General features: G+C 45.6%; 1 protein-coding gene across 1 annotated transcript in view; it reads right to left on the bottom strand.

The window, feature by feature from the left end:
• LOC110490910 (catenin delta-2-like) overlaps positions 1-19037 on the bottom strand; it is a 616290-nt gene that overhangs the window by 292838 nt on the left and 304415 nt on the right. The window contains exon 11 of the mRNA XM_090199252.1: positions 13961-14110. Coding sequence (XP_090055378.1) covers positions 13961-14110 — 150 coding nt within the window. The remainder of the gene's footprint in view (positions 1-13960; positions 14111-19037) is intronic.

The raw sequence follows: 19037 nt of genomic DNA, 5'->3' as shown, positions 1-19037 counted from the left end.
AGTGTCACTGGGCAACATACAATAAATAGCCCATCCTGTCAAAGTGGTAAAAGCAGAAATGTGTTGACTCAATAAGTATTTAAATGAAACGGAATAGAGCAAAGCACAGGCAAAATCCTCGAGGAAAACCTGGTTCAGTCTGCTTCACAACAGACACCGGGAGACAAATTCACCTTTCAGCAGGACAATAACCTAAAACACAAGGCCAAATATGGACTGGAGTTGGTTACCACAACAACATTGAATGTTCCTGATTGGCCTAGTTACAGTTGACTTAAAGCAGATTGAAAATCTATGGCAAGACTTCAACATGGCTGTCTAGAAATGATCAAGAAACAATACGACAGAGCTTCAATAATTAAAAGTGTAATTATTTTGTAAAATCCAGGTTTGCAAAGCTCTTAGAGTCTTACCCAGAAAGGATAACAGCTGTATTCGCTGTCAAATGTGATTCTGGGGTGTGAATACTTAACGTATATTAGATATTTCTGTATTTTCAATACATTTCTAAAAATATGTTTTCAATTTGTCATTATGTGGTTTTTGTAAGAAGACGGGTGAGAACAAATATTTAATCTATTTTGAATTCAGGCTGTAACTAAACAAAATGTGGAATAAGTCAAGGGGTATGAATACTTCTGCCTGCTCTTTCTATGGAAACAGAGGCGAACTACACTGAACAACAATATAAAGCAGCATGTGAAGTGTTGGTCCCATGTTTCATGACCTGAAATAAAATATTACAGAACTTTTCCAGAAACACAAATAGCTTATTTCTCTGAAATCATCATCCCTGTTAGTGAGCATTTCTCCTTCGCCAAGATAATCCATCCACCTGACAGGTGTGGCATATCATGAAGCTGATTAAACAGAATGATCATTTCACAGTATGATCAATATCCAGCAACTTCGCACAGCCATTGAAGAGGAGTGGGACAACATTCCACAGGCTGCAATCAACAGCCTGTTCAACTCTATGTGAAGGAGATGAGTTGCGCTGCATGAGGCAAATGGTGGTCACACCAGATACTGACTGATTTTCTTAAACACGCCCCTACCTTTTTTTTTTTACAGGTGTCTGTAATCAACAGATGCACACCTGTATTCCCAGTCATGATATAAATTGACCGATTTCCTTATTTGATTAAAATGTGCTTAACGGTAGGCCGTCATTGTAAATAAGAATTTGCTCTTAACTGGCTTGCCTTGTTAAATAAAGGTTTAAAAATAAAAACATGTAACAAAAAAAAGCAATGAACTGTAACTCTTTGAAATTGTTGCATTTCTATTTTTGTTCAGTATATTAGTTGATAGATAACCCTTAACAGTATGAGGTGAGATCACCATAATGGGAGACAGGTATGAGGTGAGATCACCATAATGGGAGACAGGTATGAGGTGAGATCACCATGATAGGAGACAGGTATGATGGTGAGATCACCAAAAATGGGAGACAGGTATGATGGTGAGATCACCATGATAGGAGACAGGTATGATGGTGAGATCACCATAATGGGAGACAGGTATGAGGTGAGATCACCATAATGGGAGACAGGTATGAGGTGAGATCACCATGATAGGAGACAGGTATGAGGTGAGATCACCATGATAGGAGACAGGTATGAGGTGAGATCACCATGATAGGAGACAGGTATGAGGTGAGATCACCATAATGGGAGACAGGTATGAGGTGAGATCACCATGATAGGAGACAGGTATGAGGTGAGATCACCATGATAGGAGACAGGTATGAGGTGAGATCACCATAATGGGAGACAGGTATGAGGTGAGATCACCATAATGGGAGACAGGTATGAGGTGAGATCACCATAATGGGAGACAGGTATGAGGTGAGATCACCATGATAGGAGACAGGTATGATGGTGAGATCACCATAATGGGAGACAGGTATGATGGTGAGATCACCATGATAGGAGACAGGTATGATGGTGAGATCACCATAATGGGAGACAGGTATGAGGTGAGATCACCATAATGGGAGACAGGTATGAGGTGAGATCACCATGATAGGAGACAGGTATGAGGTGAGATCACCATGATAGGAGACAGGTATGAGGTGAGATCACCATGATAGGAGACAGGTATGAGGTGAGATCACCATAATGGGAGACAGGTATGAGGTGAGATCACCATGATAGGAGACAGGTATGAGGTGAGATCACCATGATAGGAGACAGGTATGAGGTGAGATCACCATAATGGGAGACAGGTATGAGGTGAGATCACCATAATGGGAGACAGGTATGAGGTGAGATCACCATGATAGGAGACAGGTATGAGGTGAGATCACCATAATGGGAGACAGGTATGAGGTGAGATCACCATGATAGGAGACAGGTATGATGGTGAGATCACCATAATGGGAGACAGGTATGAGGTGAGATCACCATGATAGGAGACAGGTATGATGGTGAGATCACCATAATGGGAGACAGGTATGAGGTGAGATCACCATGATAGGAGACAGGTATGATGGTGAGATCACCATAATGGGAGACAGGTATGAGGTGAGATCACCATGATAGGAGACAGGTATGATGGTGAGATCACCATAATGGGAGACAGGTATGAGGTGAGATCACCATGATAGGAGACAGGTATGAGGTGAGATCACCATAATGGGAGACAGGTATGAGGTGAGATCACCATGATAGGAGACAGGTATGATGGTGAGATCACCATAATGGGAGACAGGTATGAGGTGAGATCACTATAATGGGAGACAGGTATGAGGTGAGATCTCCATAATAGGAGACAGGTATGATGGTGAGATCACCATAATGGGAGACAGGTATGAGGTGAGATCACCATAATGGGAGACAGGTATGAAGTGAGATCACCATAATGGGAGACAGGTATGAGGGTGAGATCACCATAATGGGAGACAGGTATGAGGTGAGATCACCATAATGGGAGACAGGTATACCTGTGCCCCACCTTTGTCTCCACTGTAAAAGTTCACAATTGTAAATTCTAAAACAGTTATGAACTTTTACCTAAGTTACCAGTGTTTCTCCCTCTCCCTCTCTCTCCCTTTCCCTGTTTCTTTCTCTCTTGCTCTCTCTGTGTGTGTGTGTGTGTTTCTTTCTCCCTCTCTATTAGAATGTCAGATCTCATTATTAAAGTCTTACAACATATTCTGAGTGATTCTGAATAAGCCAATGGAATTGGCTTAATGGTTTTATACAAAACACACTTTCACTGTGTGTGCGCGCTGCTCCTGAAAAGGCTTTATATTTTACCTTTATTTAACTAGGCAAGTCAATTAAGAAGAAATTCTTATTTACAATGACGACCCAGGAGCAGAAAGACAGTACCTTGTCAACTCGGGGATTTGAACTTGCAACCTTCCGGTTATTAGTCCAACTCTCTAACCACTAGGCTACCCTGCCACCCCTAAACACTAGGCTACCCTGCCGCCCCTGAACACTAGGCTACCCTGCCGCCCCTGAACACTAGGCTACCCTGCCGCCCCTGACCACTAGGCTACCCTGCCGCCCCTAAACACTAGGCTACCCTGCCGCCCCTAACCACTAGGCTACCCTGCCGCCCCTGAACACTAGGCTACCCTGCCGCCCCTGAACACTAGGCTACCCTGCCGCCCCTAACCACTAGGCTACCCTGCCGCCCCTGAACACGAGGCTACCCTGCCGCCCCTGAACACTAGGCTACCCTGCCGCCCCTGAACACTAGGCTACCCTGCCGCCCCTGAACACTAGGCTACCCTGCCGCCCCTGAACACTAGGCTACCCTGCCGCCCCTGAACACTAGGCTACCCTGCCGCCCCTGAACACTAGGCTACCCTGCCGCCCCTGAACACTAGGCTACCCTGCCGCCCCTGACCACTAGGCTACCCTGCCGCCCCTGACCACTAGGCTACCCTGCCACCCCTAACCACTAGGCTACCCTGCCGCCCCTAAACACTAGGCTACCCTGCCGCCCCTAACCACTAGGCTACCCTGCCGACTTGGTGTCATATTAGGTGTTATTATTATATTGATGAGCCGTCAGGTCACCTGTGATACATGTCTGAGGACGTAGAGAGATTACATGGAAACTGGCCACAAGTCGAGAGAGTACATGGAAACTGGCCACAAGTCGGGAGAGTACATTGAAACTGGCCACAAGTCGAGAGAGTACATTGAAACTGGCCACAAGTCGAGAGAGTACATTGAAACTGGCCACAAGTCGAGAGAGTACATGGAAACTGGCCACAAGTCGAGAGAGTACATTGAAACTGGCCACAAGTCGAGAGAGTACATTGAAACTGGCCACAAGTCGGTAGAGTACATGGAAACTGACCACAAGAGGCAACAATGGTCTCTGTTACCTTCAAGTAGGCTTTTCTTTTGCTAGGGTGTTGTGGACAGGGATGGCAGATCAGCGTAAGCTGTGTCGGCAGTTCTCTAAAGAGGCAATGTTTGAATAAGGGACGTGTGTGTGTGCTCGCGCATGTGTGTGTGTATGAATGCACATGTGTGTGCGTGTGTATGCGTGCGTGTGTCTGGGACAGGCTCCATGCTGTTCAGTCAGTCTCTGACAGCTCTCCCTCCAGCACAAAGATAATCCTTTTTTGTTTTCTAGAATAAATTAATAAATTATACAGAGAATCCACTCTGGTCTCCTTGATACGCATGCACGCACACACACACACACACACACACACACACACACACACACACACACACACACACACACACACACACACACACACACACACACACACACACACACACACACACACACACACACACACACACACACACACACACACACACTAATTCACCTGATTAGGTTAGAGTTTCTGGTAGCAATGTGGGCAAATAGCAGAGCCAAGTGCTGCCAGATTAATTAAGAGTTAATCCTAGTGTTAGATTGAAGCTGAGGCTGGTTGTCAGACTGAATTCCCCTGAGCAGCATATAGACAAAGTGACAGAATAGCTCCTGTAGAGGAATACATTACTCATGGTAACTCTGCACTATCACACCAGGCCTGTCATTCAGACTTTACTGTCAAGGATGGTTTCTATATTTCCTGAGATACTACTGAAACTTGATGGCTAGGGAAGGAGAGAGTGATGGAAATTAGGGACAAATGAAAACAGAGTGTTCTTTCCATTAACTCACCACTCATATGAATAAAAAAAAACTGTATTCACACAAGGTCTCTAGAAATCCAACTAAGCTCTAACCTCTCTCTCTCACTGTTGCAGTAGAGTTTAGCTGGACTGTCATGTGTGGATGGAATGTGAATGTGTGTTTGTATGGATGTGAAAAGTACCAAATTGCCATTCTCCAGTAAAAGTAAAGAAACCTTATAGGAAAATGACTCAAGTAAAAGTGAAAGTCACCCAGTAAGATACTACTTGAGTAAAAGTCTAAAAGTAGTTGGTATTAGTTATACTTAAGTATCAAAAGTATATGTAATTGCTAAAATATATTTAAGTAACAAAAGTAAAAGTATACATTTCAAATTCCTTATATACATGGCACCATTTTCTAGTTTTTTTTAAATTTATGGATAGCCAGGTGCATGTTCCAACACTCAAACATAATTTACAAACAAAGCATGTGTTTAGTGAGTCTGCCAGATCAGGGGCATTAGGGATGACCAGGGATGTTCTCTGTTAAGGGAGTCCGCCAGATCAGAGGCAGTAGGGATGACCAGGGATGTTCTCTTTATAATTGTACGAATTAGGCAAATCTCCTGTCCCGCTAAGCATTCAAAATGTAACGAGTACTTTTGGGTGTCAGGGAAAACACATGGAGAAGAAAAAAAGTACTTTATTTTCTATAGGAATGTAGTAAAGTAAAAGTAGCCAAAAATATAAATGGTAAAGTACAGATACCCCAAAAAACTACTTTTTAAGAGGTTTTAAGTAGTACTTTAAAGTATTTTTACTTAAGTGCTTTACACCACTGGCTACTATAAAAGTAATAGCTTGAAATAGGCCACATTGACCTGCAGTACTCCGTGGCCATTATTTTACACCTTCCTCCCCTCAGCAGCCTCCTGTGATTACACCAGAACCAACAATAAACTATACATTGCAGGCTGTAGAGTGAACTCAATGCAGTGTTATAGAAACCAAAAGAGACTTCTAGCAACAATTACCGGAATACAGAGCAGAGTAATGACACTATAATGTAGAACTATAACATAATGAATGACTATACTGATCCCAACGTCAGCACTATCTCTATCTAGTCCTTACGACCAGGCATCACTTACACATTTGGGATCTTAGGGAGTGTGTGTGTGTGTGTGTGTGTGTGTGTGTGTGTGTGTGTGTGTGTGTGTGTGTGTGTGTGTGTGTGTGTGTGTGTATGAATGAGGCATCACGTATTCATTATGTATCCCTATTAGACCCTGCAGTGGTAATGCTAACTATCTTTAAACACACTGTTCTCAATCACTTAATGCTCACTAAGAGATTTCCTACTCTTTGCTGGAAAGAAAATGCTAATTCATCTCATTGGGTGTTTTACAATATAAAACAGACACACTTGCATCAATCTAACTAATGCAATAACGGTAAATTGTGTATTTTATCATTTTGTTTGCACGGTAGCAAACCCTCAAACGTGTAATAATGCATTTCTCCGAGAGTAAACAAATCGTGTTCCCAATAAAAAAGCTTGGATACACCCGGGCATAGTGTATATAGAGTGTTTACTCCAAAGACATGCTCAATGGCTGCGGCCAATGTCTGACTGCGGACCCCAGGACGAGTAGCTGCTGCTTCTGCAAAAGCTAATGGGGATCCTAATAAGCAAAGAATAAACAAATGTATTTTACTTTCAAGTACCATAACCAAACAATTACTCATCTATAGTAGTTTAATTACCGTAATTGTTATCCTTGACCAGTGAAATATACCTGCTGGAGCTGCTATGGTGACCAGTGAAATATACCTGCTGGAGCTGCTATGGTGGCCAGTGAAATATACCTGCTGGAGCTGCTATGGTGACCAGTGAAATATACCTGCTGGAGCTGCTATGGTGACCAGTGAAATATACCTGCTGGAGCTGCTATGGTGGCCAGTGAAATATACCTGCTGGAGCTGCTATGGTGACCAGTGAAATATACCTGCTGGAGCTGCTATGGTGACCAGTGAAATATACCTGCTGGAGCTGCTATGGTGGCCAGTGAAATATACCTGCTGGAGCTGCTATGGTGACCAGTGAAATATACCTGCTGGAGCTGCTATGGTGACCAGTGAAATATACCTGCTGGAGCTGCTATGGTGGCCAGTGAAATATACCTGCTGGAGCTGCTATGGTGGCCAGTGAAATATACCTGCTGGAGCTGCTATGGTGGCCAGTGAAATATACCTGCTGGAGCTGCTATGGTGACCAGTGAAATATACCTGCTGGAGCTGCTATGGTGACCAGTGAAATATACCTGCTGGAGCTGCTATGGTGACCAGTGAAATATACCTGCTGGAGCTGCTATGGTGACCAATGAAATATACCTGCTGGAGCTGCTATGGTGGCCAGTGAAATATACCTGCTGGAGCTGCTATGGTGACCAATGAAATATACCTGCTGGAGCTGCTATGGTGACCAGTGAAATATACCTGCTGGAGCTGCTATGGTGACCAGTGAAATATACCTGCTGGAGCTGCTATGGTGACCAGTGAAATATACCTGCTGGAGCTGCTATGGTGGCCAGTGAAATATACCTGCTGGAGCTGCTATGGTGGCCAGTGAAATATACCTGCTGGAGCTGCTATGGTGACCAGTGAAATATACCTGCTGGAGCTGCTATGGTGACTAGTGAAATATACCTGCTGGAGCTGCTATGGTGACCAGTGAAATATACCTGCTGGAGCTGCTATGGTGACCAATGAAATATATCTGCTGGAGCTGCTATGGTGGCCAGTGAAATATACCTGCTGGAGCTGCTATGGTGACCAATGAAATATACCTGCTGGAGCTGCTATGGTGACCAGTGAAATATACCTGCTGGAGCTGCTATGGTGACCAGTGAAATATACCTGCTGGAGCTGCTATGGTGACCAGTGAAATATACCTGCTGGAGCTGCTATGGTGACCAGTGAAATATACCTGCTGGAGCTGCTATGGTGACCAGTGAAATATACCTGCTGGAGCTGCTATGGTGACCAGTGAAATATACCTGCTGGAGCTGCTATGGTGACCAGTGAAATATACCTGCTGGAGCTGCTATGGTGACCAGTGAAATATACCTGCTGGAGCTGCTATGGTGACCAGTGAAATATACCTGCTGGAGCTGCTATGGTGACCAGTGAAATATACCTGCTGGAGCTGCTATGGTGACCAGTGAAATATACCTGCTGGAGCTGCTATGGTGGCCAGTGAAATATACCTGCTGGAGCTGCTATGGTGACCAGTGAAATATACCTGCTGGAGCTGCTATGGTGACCAGTGAAATATACCTGCTGGAGCTGCTATGGTGACCAGTGAAATATACCTGCTGGAGCTGCTATGGTGACCAGTGAAATATACCTGCTGGAGCTGCTATGGTGGCCAGTGAAATATACCTGCTGGAGCTGCTATGGTGACCAGTGAAATATACCTGCTGGAGCTGCTATGGTGACCAGTGAAATATACCTGCTGGAGCTGCTATGGTGACCAGTGAAATATACCTGCTGGAGCTGCTATGGTGACCAGTGAAATATACCTGCTGGAGCTGCTATGGTGACCAGTGAAATATACCTGCTGGAGCTGCTATGGTGACCAGTGAAATATACCTGCTGGAGCTGCTATGGTGACCAGTGAGCTGAGATAAGGCAGGGCTTTACCTAGCAAAGACTTGTAGATGACCTGGAGCCAGTGGGTTTGGCGACGAGCATGAAGCGAGGTCCAGCCAACGAGAGCGTACAGGTCGAAGTGGTGGGTAGTATACGGTGCTTTGGTAACAAAAAAGACTGCATCCAATTTGCTGAGTAGAGTATTGGAGGCTGTGTGTGTATATATATGTTTATGTTTGTGTGTGTCTGTGTGTATATGTGTGTGTGTGTGTATATGTGTGTGTGTGTGTGTGTGTGTATGTATATATGTGTGTGTGTGTGTGTGTGTGTGTGTGTGTGTGTGTGTGTGTGTGTGTGTGTGTGTGTGTGTGTGTGTGTGTGTGTGTGTGTGTGTGTGTGTGTAAAGCCCAGTGTGTCTATATACAGTCAGTGCAAGATAGTTAGTTCAATAAAGGGTCAAGGCAGGTAGTCCGGGTAGCCATTTGATGAGCTATTTAGCAGCCTTGTTTAGTAGCCTTGTTTAGCAGCCTTGTTTAGCAGCCTTGTATAGCAGCCTTGTTTAGCAGCCTTGTTTAGCAGCCTTGTTTAGCAGCCTTGTTCAGCAGCCTTGTTTAGCAGCCTTGTTTAGTAGCCTTGTTTAGCAGCCTTGATTAGCAGCCTTGTTCAGCAGCCTTGTTTAGCAGCCTTGTTTAGTAGCCTTGTTTAGCAGCCTTGTTCAGCAGCCTTGTTTAGCAGCCTTGTTTAGTAGCCTTGTTTAGCAGCCTTTTTAGCAGCCTTGTTTAGTAGCCTTGTTTAGCAGCCTTGTTTAGCAACCTTGTTTAGCAGCCTTGTTTAGCAGCCTTGTTTAGTTGCCTTGTTTAGCAGCCTTGTTTAGCAGCCTTGTTTAGCAGCCTTGTTTAGTAGCCTTGTTTAGCAGTCTTGTTCAGCAGCCTTGTTTAGCAGCCTTGTTTAGTAGCCTTGTTTAGCAGCCTTGTTTAGCAGCCTTGTTTAGCAGGCTTGTTTAGTAGCCTTGTTTAGCAGCCTTTTTTAGCAGCCTTGTTTAGTAGCCTTGTTTAGCAGCCTTGTTTAGCAGCCTTGTTTAGCAGCCTTGTTTAGTAGCCTTATGGCTTCGGTGTAGAAGCTGTTCAGGGTCTTGTTGGTACCGCTTGCCTTGCTGTAACAGAGCAAACAGTTTATGGCTTGGGTGGCTGGAGTCTTTGACAGTTTGTTGGGCCTTCCTCTAACACCGCCTTGTAAAGAGGTTCTGGATGGCAGGGAGCTCAGCCCCAGTGATGGCCTGGGCCGTACTCACCACCATCTGTAGCGCCTTGTGGTTGGGTACCTTGCAGTTGACATACCAAGCGGTGGTGCAGCCAGTCAAGATGCTCTCAATGGTGCAGCTGTAGAACTTTTTAAAGATCCGAGGGCCCATGTCAAATATTTTCAGGCTGCTGAGGGAGATGAGGCACTGTTGTGCCCTTTTCAAAACTGTGTGGGTGTGTGTGGACCATGTTAATTTCTTAGTGATGTGGACACAGAGTAACTTGAGGCTCCACTACAGCCCCATCAATGTGGATGGGGCGTGCACTCCCCTCCTTTTCAGCTCCTTTGTTTTGCTGACGTTGAGCGAGAGGTTTTTGTCCTGGTACCACACTGCCAGGTCTCTAACCTCCTCCCTGTAGGCTGCCTCATCGTCCTACCACCGTTGTGTTGTCAACAAACTAAATTATAGTGTTGGAGTCGCTCACAGCCACACAGTCGTGGGTGAACAGGGAGTACAGGAGTACTAAGCACACATCCCTGAGGGGACCTCTTGTTGATGGTCAACGTGGCAGAAGTGTTGCGGCCTACCCTCGCCGCCTGGGGCTGTCTCGTCAGTAAGTCCAGGATCTAGTTGCAGAGGGAGGTGTTCAGTCCCAGGGTCCTTAGCTTGGTGATGAGCTTGGAGGGGAATGCTGAGCTGTAGTCAACGAACAGCATTCTTACATAGGTATTCCTTTAGTCCAAGTGGTTGAGGGCAGTGTGGAGTGCAATAGAGTTTGCGTTATCTGTGGATCTGTTAGGGTAGTATGTGGATTGGAGTGGGTCCAGTGTGTGTGGGATGATGATGTTGATGTGAGCCATGACCAGCCTTTCAAAGTATTTCATGGGTATAGATGTGAATGCTACGGGACAATAGTCATTTAGGCAGGTTACCTTGGCATTCTTGGGCTCGGGGACCAAGGTGGTCCACTTGAAACAGGTTGGTATTACAGACCTTGTCAGGGATAGGTTGAAAATGTCAGTGAAGACATTGCATGATCTGAGTACGGGTCCTGTTGTTAATTTGTTCAAAGGTCTTACGGACAAAAGCCACAGTCGTCCGGAACAGCTGGTGCTCTCATGCATGGTTCAGTGTTGCTTGCCTTGAAGCGAGCATTGAAGGCATTTAGGTATAGTAGAAGCTGTGCTTCTGAAGGCTGGGTTTCCCTTAGTAATCCGGGATAGTTTTCAAACCCTGCCACATCCGTCGCGCGTCAGAGCAAGCGTAGTAGTAAACGTTATCTAGAGTTTTGTCGCCTCTAGATTGCACAGGTAACATGCTGGTAAAAATGGCATAAAACTGATTTCAGTTACCCTGCATTAAAATCACAGGCTACGACAAACACCACCTATGAATGTGCATTTTCTTTTTTTCTTATCGCACTATACTATTGGAGTGCGGTATTAGTGGCAGCGTCGGTTATGGTGGAGAATAAACAGCTATGAAAAATACAGATGAAAACTCTCTTGGTAAATGGTCTGCAAAATATGATGAGGTATTCTAACTCAGGTGAGCAAAAACTCGAGACTTACATAACTTTAGAGATCGTGCACCAGCTGTTGTTACCAAAGAGACACACCCATCCTCTCTTCATCTACCCGAGTCTGCCATCCGGTCTTGACGATGCATAGAAAAACTAGCGAGGCGTATATATCCATGGCCTCGTTCAGCCACGACTCAGAGAAAACACAGGATATTACAGTTTTTAAGGTCCCGTTGATAGGATAGTCTCGAACAGAGCATATCCAGTTTGTTCTCCAGTAAATGCACGTTTGCCAATAGAGGTAGTCTATTTGCTTGCCGACGTAGTCTCATCAGTGTGCTGGCTCCCCTGCCTCTCTTTCACCCTTGCTTTTTATTTCCAGTCCCAGGGATTAGTGCCTGGTCCTGAGTAAGGAGAATGTCCAGAGATGCCGACACGTTGAAGTAGACATTTTTGTCCAAAAGTGAGGTCAGTGAGGTCAGCTTTTTCTGATGTCCGGAAGCTGTTTTCAGTCATAGGAAATGACGGCGGAGACATTATGTACAAAAAAAGTTAAGATCAGGGTAAAAAACACACAAAATAGCAGAGTATGTGGAGAGCCCGTAAAACGGCTGCTATCCACTGAAGCACCATGTACGCTTTCTAGAGTCCACACAAAACATGACAAAATACGGAATACTAACGGACACTAATGAACAGCAACACACAAAAAAACTAGGAACACTACAACTAAAGAACAATACAATTACACAAAAATAGAAGAAGAAAGAGAAAATAAAGAAAAATAAATGTATGAATAATACACGTGTATTTATGTGTCTATCTGTTTTGTATTTGTCACATGGACCGAATACAACAGACCTTACAGTGAAATGCTTACTTACGAGCCCCTAACCTACAATGCAGTTTCAAAAAAATACGGATAAGAATAAGAGATAAAAGTAACAAGTAATTCAAGAGCAGCTGTAAAATAACAATAGCAAGACTATATTCCAGGGGTCACCGATACAGAGTCAATGAGCGAGGGCACCGGTACAGAGTCAATGAGCGAGGGCACCGGTACAGAGTCAATGAGCGAGGGCACCGGTACAGAATCAATGAGCGAGGGCACCGGTACAGAGTCAATGAGCGAGGGCACCGGTACAGAGTCAATGAGCGAGGGCACCGGTACAGAGTCAATGAGCGAGGGCACCGATACAGAGTCAATGAGCGAGGGCACCGGTACAGAGTCAATGAGCGAGGGCACCGGTTCAGAGTCAATGAGCGAGGGCACCGGTACAGAATCAATGAGCGAGGGCACCGATACAGAGTCAATGAGCGAGGGCACCGGTACAGAATCAATGAGCGAGGGCACCGGTACAGAATCAATGAGCGAGGGCACCGGTGCAGAATCAATGAGCGAGGGCACCGGTACAGAATCAATGAGCGAGGGCACCGGTGCAGAATCAATGAGCGAGGGCACCGGTACAGAATCAATGAGCGAGGGCACCGGTACAGAATCAATGAGCGAGGGCACCGGTACAGAATCAATGAGCGAGGGCACCGGTACAGAATCAATGAGCGAGGGCACCGGTACAGAATCAATGAGCGAGGGCACCGGTACAGAATCAATGAGCGAGGGCACCGGTACAGAGTCAATGAGCGAGGGCACCGGTACAGAATCAATGAGCGGGGGCACCGGTACAGAATCAATGAGCGAGGGCACCGGTACAGAATCAATGAGCGAGGGCACCAGTACAGAGTCAATGAGCGAGGGCACCGGTACAGACTCAATGAGCGGGGGCACCGGTACAGAATCAATGAGCGAGGGCACCGGTACAGAATCAATGAGCGAGGGCACCGGTACAGAGTCAATGAGCGAGGGCACCGGTACAGAGTCAATGAGCGAGGGCACCGGTACAGAGTCAATGAGCGAGGGCACCGATACAGAGTCAATGAGCGAGGGCACCGGTACAGAGTCAATGAGCGAGGGCACCGGTTCAGAGTCAATGAGCGAGGGCACCGGTACAGAATCAATGAGCGAGGGCACCGATACAGAGTCAATGAGCGAGAGCACCGGTACAGAGTCAATGAGCGAGGGCACCGGTACAGAATCAATGAGCGGGGGCACCGGTACAGAATCAATGAGCGAGGGCACCGGTACAGAATCAATGAGCGAGGGCACCAGTACAGAGTCAATGAGCGAGGGCACCGGTACAGAGTCAATGAGCGAGGGCACTGGTTAGCTGAGGTAATATGTACATGTAGGTAGAGTTATTAAAGTGAATATGCACAGATGATAACAACAGAGAGTATGTGCCTGTCTGTTTCGGTATTTTTATATTTTATATAAATGTGTCTACAGAATACAGATGTGTGTGCATCTGTGTGTGTGTGTGTGTTTGTGTGCATGTCCGTGCGTGTGTGTGTGTGCATGTGTGCATATATCTATAGTCTTACCAGTATTGTTGCCCAGTCCCCTCATAGGTCCTTTGTGATAGAGGTTGACTCTGTCCTCATAGGGGGGCTCTATTTGGTGGTCAGAGGATCCTAGGGGATGCAGGTCTGGACCACAGTGGCTATGCTGACTACTGTATGAACCCCTGCAACCTGGAGAGGGGGGGGGGGTGGAGGGAGAGAGAGAGATTGAGAGAGAGAGAGAGAGAGAGAGAGAGAGAGAGAGGGAGAGAGAGAGAGAGAGAGAGAGAGACAGAGAGAGATTGAGAGAGAGAGAGAGAGAGAGAGAGAGAGAGAGAGAGAGAGAGAGAGAGAGAGAGAGAGAGAGAGAGACAGAGAAAGATATCAGCCCTTAGTGTTGACTTGGTTTTCTCCAGCCAAATGTAATTAAAACTACACCACTTCCAGAAAGAGCTCCACCCTCTCCTCTGCTTCTATTTATTATAATTTCAGTGAGAGCTACATGTCTGTTTCTGTCTTTTCCAGCCTCTACTCCCATAGCGTCTAGCATCTATTAGCCTCTAATAGCCTCTACTAGCTAACAGTAAATTAGTATCTACTAGCCTAAATTATGCTATACTCACCGAAATTGTTATTTCATTTATTTCTTTCACCTTTATTTAACAAGGTAGGCTAGTTGAGGACAAGTTCTCATTTACAACTGCGACCTGGCCAAGATAAAGCAAAGCAGTTCGACACAAACAACAACACAGAGTTACACATGGAATAAACAAACATACAGTAAATAATACAGTAAAAAAGTATATGTACAGTGTGTGCAAATTAGGTATGTTAAGGGAGGTACGGCAATAAACAGGCCATGGTGGCGAAGTAATTACAATATAGCAATTAAGCACTGAAATGGTAGATGTGCAGAAGATGAATGTGCAAGTAGAGATATTGGAATGCAAAAGAGCAAGATAAATAAATAAACCCAGTATGGGGATGAGGAAGTTGGATGGGCTATTTACAGATGGGCTATATACAGGCGCAGTGATCTGTGAGTTGTTCTGACAGCTGGTGCTTAAAGATAGTGAGGGAGATATGAGTCTCCAGCTTCAGTGATTTTTGCAGTCCGTTCCAGTCATTGGCAGCAGAGAACTGGAAGGAGAGACGGCCAAAGTAGGAATTGGCTTTGGGGGTGACCAGTGAAATATACCTCCTGGAGCTGCTATGGTGACCAGTGAGCTGAGATAAGGCAGGGCTTTACCTAGCAAAGACTTGTAGATGACCTGGAGCCAGTCGGTTTGGCGACGAGCATGAAGCGAAGTGCAGCCAACGAGAGCGTACAGGTCGAAGTGGTGGGTAGTATACGGGGCTTTGGTAACAAAACAGATGGCACTGTGATAGACTGCATCCAATTTGCTGAGTAGGGTGTTGGAGGCTATTTTGTAAATGACATCGCCGAAATCGAGGATCTGTAGTTTGATCAGTTTTACGAGGGTATGTTTGGCAGTATGAGTGAAGGATGCTTTGTTGCGAAATAGGAAGCCAATTCTAGATTTAATTTTGGATTGGAGATGCTTAATGTGAGTCTGGAAGGAGAGTTTACAGTCTAACCAGACACCTTGGTCTTTGTAGGTGTCCACATATTCTAAGTCAGAACCGTCCAGTAGGGATGCTGGACAGGCAGGCAGGTGCGGGCAGTGATCGGTTGAAGAGCATGCATTTAGTTTTACTTGCATTTAAGAGCAGTTGGAGGCCGCGGAAGGAGAGTTGTATGGCATTGAAGCTCGTCTGGAGGTTAGTTAACACAGTGTCAAAAGAAGGGCCAGAAGTATACAGAATGGTGTCGTCTGCGTAGAGGTGGATCAGAGAATCACCAGCAGCAAGAGCGACCTCATTGATGTTTACAGAGAAGAGAGTCGGCCCGAGAATTTAACCCTGTGGCACCCCCATAGAGACTGCCAGAGGTCCGGACAACAGACCCTCCGATTTTACACACTGAACTCTATCAAAGAAGTAGTTGGTGGACCAGGCGAGGCAGTCATTTGAGAAACCAAGGCTGTTTAGTCTGCCGATAAGAATGTGGTGTTTGACAGAGTCGAAAGCCTTGGCCAGGTCGATGAATACGACTGCACAGTATTGTCTCTTGTCAATGGAGGTTATGATATCGTTTAGGACCTTGAGCGTGGCTGAGGTGCAGCCATGACCAGCTCTGAATCCAGATTGCATAGCAAAGAAGGTACGGTGGGATTCGAAATGGTCGTTAATCTTTTTGTTAACTTGGCTTTCGAAGACCTTAGAAAGGCAGGGTAGGATAGATAAAGGTCTGTAGCAGTTTGGGTCTAGCGTGTGTCCCCCTTTGAAGAGTGGGATGACCGCTGCACCTTTCCAATCTTTGGTAAACTCAGACAGGTTGAACAGGCTACTAATAGGGGGTCATCATTTTAAGATAGAAGTCTCTACTGATACAGATATAAATAAGTCTCTACTAGCCTATATTAGTCTCTACTAGACTATATTAGACTCTCCTAGCCTATATTAGACTGTACTAGCCTATATTAGTCTCTACTAGCCTATAACAGCCTCTACTAGCCTATATTAGACTCTACTAGCCTATAATAGTCTCTACTAGCCTATAATAGTCTCTACTTGCCTAAATTAGTCTCTACTATCCTACATTAGTCTCTACTAGCCTATAACAGCCTCTACTCGCCTATATTAGACTCTACTAGCCTGTAATAGTCTCTACTAGCCTATAACAGCCTCTACTAGTCTAAATTAGCCTCTACTAGCCTCTACAAGTCTACAGTATATTATTCTCTACTAGCCTATATTCGACTCTACTAGCCTATATTAGATTCTAGTGGCCTATATTAGTCTCTACTAGCCTATATTAGACTCTACTAGCCTATAACAGCCTCTACTAGCCAAAATTAGGGTATACTATCCTATATTAGTCTCTACTTGCCCACAGTATATTTGCCTCTACTATCCTCTACTAGCCTGTAATTTCTTCTACTAGTCTCTAATATTCTGTTAGCCTCTACTGGCCTATATTATCCGCTACTAGCCTATATTAGCCTCTACTAGCCTTTCTAGCTTCTACTACCCTCTAATAACCTCTATTAGCCTACAGTATATTAGCCTGAACTAGCCTCTAATATCCTCTACTAGCCTCTAATGGCCTCTATGTAGGCTCTATTAGCCTATACTAGTCTACAGTATTTTAGTCTCTACTGACCTATATTAGCCTCTACTGGCCTGTATTAGTCTCTACTAGCCTATATTAGCCTCTGCTAGCCTATATTAGCCTATGCTAGCCTATATTAGCTTCTAATAGCCTACAGTATATTATCATCCAGTAGCCTCTAATAGACTCTACTAGCCTCTAATATCTTCCACTAGCTTCTTCTAGCCTTCACTAGTCTCTTCGAGGCTCTACTAGTACTAGCCTCTAATAGCATCTAATATCCTTTACTAGTCTCTTCTAGCCTATACTAGCCTATAATAGCATCTAATATCCTCTACTAGCATTCAGTATATTAGCCTCTACTAGCTTCTAATAGACTCTACTAATCTCTAATAACCTCTACAAGCCTTCAGAATATTAGTCTCTAATATTCTCTAATAGGCTCTTCTAGCCTACAGTATATTTGTCTCTTCTAAACGATATAACGCTCTACTAGCTTATATTAGTCTCTAGTAGCCGATACTAGTCTTTACTAGCCTCAACTAGTTTCTAATATTCTCTAATAACCTCTACTAGCCTACAGTATATTAGACTCCATTACCCTGAATGAGTCTCTAATAGACTCTACCAGCCTCTACGTAGCCTCTACTAGCCTCTACTAGTCTACAGTATATTCGACTCTACTAGCCTATATTAGCCTCTACTAGCCTATATTAGCCTCTACCAGCCTATATTAGTCTCTACAAGCCTATATTAGTCTCTACTAGCCTCTACTAGTCTACAGTATATTCAGTATCTCTAATCCTGTATTCTCCAGTCTACTATACCCCCCAGCACCTCTAGTCCTGTCTTCTCCAGTCTACTATACCCCCCCCCCCCAGCACCTCTAGTCCTGTCTTCTCCAGTCTACTATACCCCCCCCAAGCACCTCTAGTCCTGTCCTCTCCAGTCTACTATACCCCCCCAAGCACCTCTAGTCCTGTCCTCTCCAGTCTACTATATCCCCCCCCCCCAAGCACCTCTAGTCCTGTCCTCTCCAGTCTACTATACCCCCCCAGCACCTCTAGTCCTGTCCTCTCCGGTCTACTATACCCCCTCCAAGCACCTCTAGTCCTGTCCTCTCCAGTCTACTATACACCCCCCCCAGCACCTCTAGTCCTGTCTTCTCTAGTCTACTATACCCCCCCAGCACCTCTAGTCCTGTCCTCTCCAGTCTACTATACCCCCTCCAAGCACCTCTAGTCCTGTCCTCTCCAGTCTACTATACCCCCTCCAAGCACCTCTAGTCCTGTCCTCTCCAGTCTACTATACACCCCCCCCAGCACCTCTAGTCCTGTCTTCTCTAGTCTATACCGCCCCCCCCCAGCACCTCTAGTCCTGTCTTCTCCAGTCTACTATACCCCCCCCAGCACCTCTAGTCCTGTCCTCTCCAGTCTACTATACCCCCTCCAAGCACCTCTAGTCCTGTCCTCTCCAGTCTACTATACACCCCCCCCAGCACCTCTAGTCCTGTCTTCTCTAGTCTACTATACCCCCCCCCAGCACCTCTAGTCCTGTCTTCTCTAGTCTACTATACACCCCCCAGCACCTCTAGTCCTGTCTTCTCCAGTCTACTTTACCCCCCCCCAGCACCTCTAGTCCTGTCTTCTCTAGTCTACTATACCTCCCCCAGCACCTCTAGTCCTGTCCTCTCCAGTCTACTATACCTCCCCCAGCACCTCTAGTCATGTCTTCTCCAGTCTACTATACCCCCCCCCCCCCCCAGCACCTCTAGTCCTGTCCTCTCCGGTCTACTATACCCCCCCAGCACCTCTAGTCCTGTCTTCTCCAGTCTACTTTACCCCCCCCCAGCACCTCTAGTCCTGTCTTCTCTAGTCTACTATACCTCCCCCAGCACCTCTAGTCCTGTCCTCTCCAGTCTACTATACCTCCCCCAGCACCTCT

The sequence above is a fragment of the Oncorhynchus mykiss genome, chromosome 15 (genome assembly GCF_057628025.1).
Source record: "Oncorhynchus mykiss isolate SJ-2025 chromosome 15, ASM5762802v1, whole genome shotgun sequence".
NCBI classification, from domain to species: domain Eukaryota; kingdom Metazoa; phylum Chordata; class Actinopteri; order Salmoniformes; family Salmonidae; genus Oncorhynchus; species Oncorhynchus mykiss.
Note: the sequence above shows the minus strand (reverse complement) of the source record. Positions and strands in the feature narration are given on the sequence as shown.